Below are 3,466 nucleotides of genomic sequence, written 5' to 3'. Positions count from 1 at the left end.
CACACAGGCACATGAGACTCACATTGCATGAGACTCCTGGCCAGATTGTAAATGCTGCCCCGGGTTTGTGGAGCGGTTGGGCCTGAGTTTTGAGGTGATTGATGTTTAGTGTCCCCAAGAAACTTCTACATGGTTTGCATGGGTGCGGCGGCGGCGGCGGCTACTTGTTCATTGGCCACCCTACACCCAGGTTTTGAGGGTTTGTAGTCCGAACTGTTTGCGTTTGTATCATGGCTGTATATGTGAGCCCTGGCTTTGGTTACAGTTTGGTTTGGTTTGGGTTGGATGAGGATGGGTGTGCTCATGAGCTGGATACCTGTCACGTCATGCAGGTTAAGCCCACATCTCTTCTGGCAGACGTGAGTGAACCAAGGTCTGCAAGTCCCAGCCTTGGCGGGTAGAGGGGTCGGACCCCAGGAGGCCGGGCAGGGGGCGGGGGCGCTCAGAGCCGGCCCCGGGGCGGGGCGAGCCGCCCAGGCCTGGGGGCGGGGCGGCCCGACAGCCTCACTTCGGCGAAGTTGGCGGCGCGGAGGCTGGCCCGGGACGTGCCCGGAGCCCTGGGAAAGAGGGAGGAGGGAGGAGGGAGGGTCGCGGCCGGCCGCCATGGGGCTGGGGGCCCGGGGCCGCCGCCGCCGACGTCGCCTGATGGCCCTGTCACCGCCACCACCGCCCATGCGGGCGCTGCCCCTGCTGCTGCTGCTAGCGGGGCTGGGGGCTGCAGGTGAGGGATCAGGGATTCGGAGGGTGGGACTGGGGCTGCAGGGGCGGGGAAGCAGAAAGAAAAAAAAATATATATCCTAAGTTTGGAACTTAGAGGACCTGCCACCCAAGACTAAAGCCGGGGCAGAGGTGCAGCAGCTGGGGTCTGTGTAACAGTCATGGGGCTCGCACAGATTCATGATGGGAAGGCAGGGTCTTAGAGGCCCGAGTAATCGAGACCCTTGAATGAATCTGGAGTCCAAGACTAGGAGCTGGAGTTGTGGGAATCTGGGGCTGAAATTCGGAGGCGAGGTGTACCAAAAAGTTCCAGGCTCACCCCATTCTACTTCTGCCTGGAGTCCTGGGAAGGTTAGGATGGGGGCTCAAGGACCCCCAAGGCCTAGGACCCCTTGCACAAAAGCGCCTCCCCTATCCCGGGAGGGCCGCGAAGGGGGGCGAGGAGGGGGCGCGGAGTTCTCGGAGCTCTGAACTCAGAGAAAACTTCTCATGCTGGAGAGCTGCAAGACCCGGCGCTGGAGCGCGAGAAGTAGGAGCTGGAGCCCTTGCGGAGCCCGCGCCCCATCCCCTGCGTGCCGCCCAATCCCTCTTCAGGCCGCCGGGATCCCGAAGTCTCGGGACCCCGCCTCTGTGCCGGGAGGAGAAGGGGCGAGGTCCACGTGCTCATCTCCGGCTTCTGGGCCCCCTCCCTGTGGCCGGAGCCCCTCCCCAGTCGGCCTGGGGGCCCCCCTCCCCTCCTCCTCCACTCTGAGCTCCCCTCCCCCGCTCGGGACAATGGCTTCGCCGTCTAGACACCCCCTCCCCCCGGCCGGCCTCGCGCTTTCTTTGCCAGACAAAGCGGGACCCACGGAAGGCCTGAGCGGGGACTGAGGGGGCGCCCCCACCCCTGCCCCGGGAGGCCTGATCAGTGGAGGAGGGGTATAGGCCGTTGGCTGTGGCTAGGGGTTCTAGGGCGCCTATGGTGGGACTCCAGTGCTGGGCCGGGTGAGAGTTGCATAGAGAGTGGCGTCCCTAGCTTAGCCTCTAGGCTCAACTAGGCAGGACTGGGCAGGAGCCACCGCCCCCGCGGGGCCAGGGCAGACTCATGGCCTGTCACACATAGAAAGGGAAAAAATGCATGTGCACAGATTTAGCACACCCATAAATGCACACCTGGCACACACAAGACATACCTATGTGTTTGCTGCTCACATGCTGATGTGCACTCACACAGGGTCAAGTATGGTCACACAGGCATAGGTCACCCAAGACTTGGTAGGCATTCATGTTCAAGGTCACATTTGTAGCTGCCAATACATGACCCATACAGACACACCAGTGGCCACACAGCTGTATCCTTGAATAATGCTGTTCCTATAGGTGGATGCACAGTGCATGGGCTGTTTGAAGATATCAGCATGGAAACATGCACGTGCACTTTCACTGTTAGTCACAGAGTGGCCTAATACACAGACTGTCACACAAACGTACAGGCATATGTACACACCACGCCACACACACACACACACACACACACACACACACACACACACACACGGCTCACATAGTTGTGTTTTCCCCCAACCCTCCATACAGCTTCTAGAGTGATGTCACAAAAATGAATAGGTTCTTCATTCTTAATTCATCCTCTTACTTTTTTTTTCTTCTCCCTTCAGTTTCTGTCTGTCCCCATTTTCTCAATTCTCCCCCAACCCTCTTTCCCTCTCTCTCTGAGGAACAAAACTTCTATAGGGGCCCACACCTGTCTGAGCACATAATTCTCCACTAGCTCAGACCTGGCCACACCTCTCACCCATCTGGCAAGACTGCCACACCCAAAGCGGGATAAAGCCCTGAGGGATGGAGACGCTGGACAGGGTGGCACATGTCTTGCACCCGTTCTCTCTCCCTTACACTACGTAGCCTATCCATCGAGTACCCCAAACCAACTCTCTATTGCTGATATCAGTTCCTCCAGATGCATGCTTTGCCTACTCTTTCAAGAGCTAGCAAGGACCGGTAGTCACAGAGGCCCAACACTGGCCGCCTCCTCCATCTTTCCAAGACATGGGCTTGAAGCTGCGGATCCCCTTTAACACTCAGCATCTTCACTTCCTACTCTGTTATGCACATCCTAGTCAGGGCAACTTCCTGAGCCCCTACATCTGGCACAAGTCAACTCCTCCTTCTCACCCCTGCCTTGTGGTTCCCAGGGCTTGAGCTGGCAGGGACAGCTGCAGCCCCAGCAGCTGGGGTTGGGGCGGGGGGCCGTGGGAACTGTAGATAGGGGGCCTCTCAGTACCCACACAGATACCCTCCTAGTCCAGTGCAGCTGTTGCCTGGCAGACAGGATAGGAGGATCTGTCCTTAGAATTTGGGGTTCTGTGTGCCTGTCTGACCTCCCCACCTTCTTTTGCCCCCTCACAGCACCCCCTTGTCTGGATGGAAGCCCATGTGCAAATGGAGGTCGGTGCACCCACCAGCAGCCCTCCCAGGAGGTTGCTTGTCTGTGAGTGTCTGGCCCAGCGCCATCAGTGGGCCCTGTGCGGGGAGGGAACCAGACCTCTTCCTCTACCTCTGAGTCTCCTGGGGGATGCTGGTATCACTTCCTCCACGTGTGTGGCTTGGGTAACCTCTTGTGTTTTCCTATTGGGAATCAGACAGCTTTAAGAGCAGAGGCTCTGGGGTCTCTCTGGCTTGGGTTCAAATCCCACATCATCTTGCTAAGTGTCTAAGACTTTTAAACCAGTTAGTTAAGTCCCAGTATTCT

At 58.2% G+C, this 3,466-nt stretch overlaps 1 protein-coding gene across 1 annotated transcript in view; it reads left to right on the top strand.

The window, feature by feature from the left end:
* Nucleotides 1-498: 498 nt before the first annotated feature.
* Notch3 (notch receptor 3) overlaps nucleotides 499-3,466 on the top strand; it is a 47,796-nt gene continuing 44,828 nt past the window's right edge. The window contains exons 1-2 of the mRNA XM_031349123.1: nucleotides 499-721; nucleotides 3,124-3,205. Coding sequence (XP_031204983.1) covers nucleotides 604-721; nucleotides 3,124-3,205 — 200 coding nt within the window. The 5' untranslated portion in view covers nucleotides 499-603. The remainder of the gene's footprint in view (nucleotides 722-3,123; nucleotides 3,206-3,466) is intronic.

Source organism: Mastomys coucha, unplaced genomic scaffold (assembly GCF_008632895.1).
Source record: "Mastomys coucha isolate ucsf_1 unplaced genomic scaffold, UCSF_Mcou_1 pScaffold4, whole genome shotgun sequence".
NCBI lineage: Eukaryota > Metazoa > Chordata > Mammalia > Rodentia > Muridae > Mastomys > Mastomys coucha.
The sequence above is the reverse complement of the archived record's forward strand: the minus strand, read 5'-3'. Positions and strand labels throughout refer to the sequence as shown.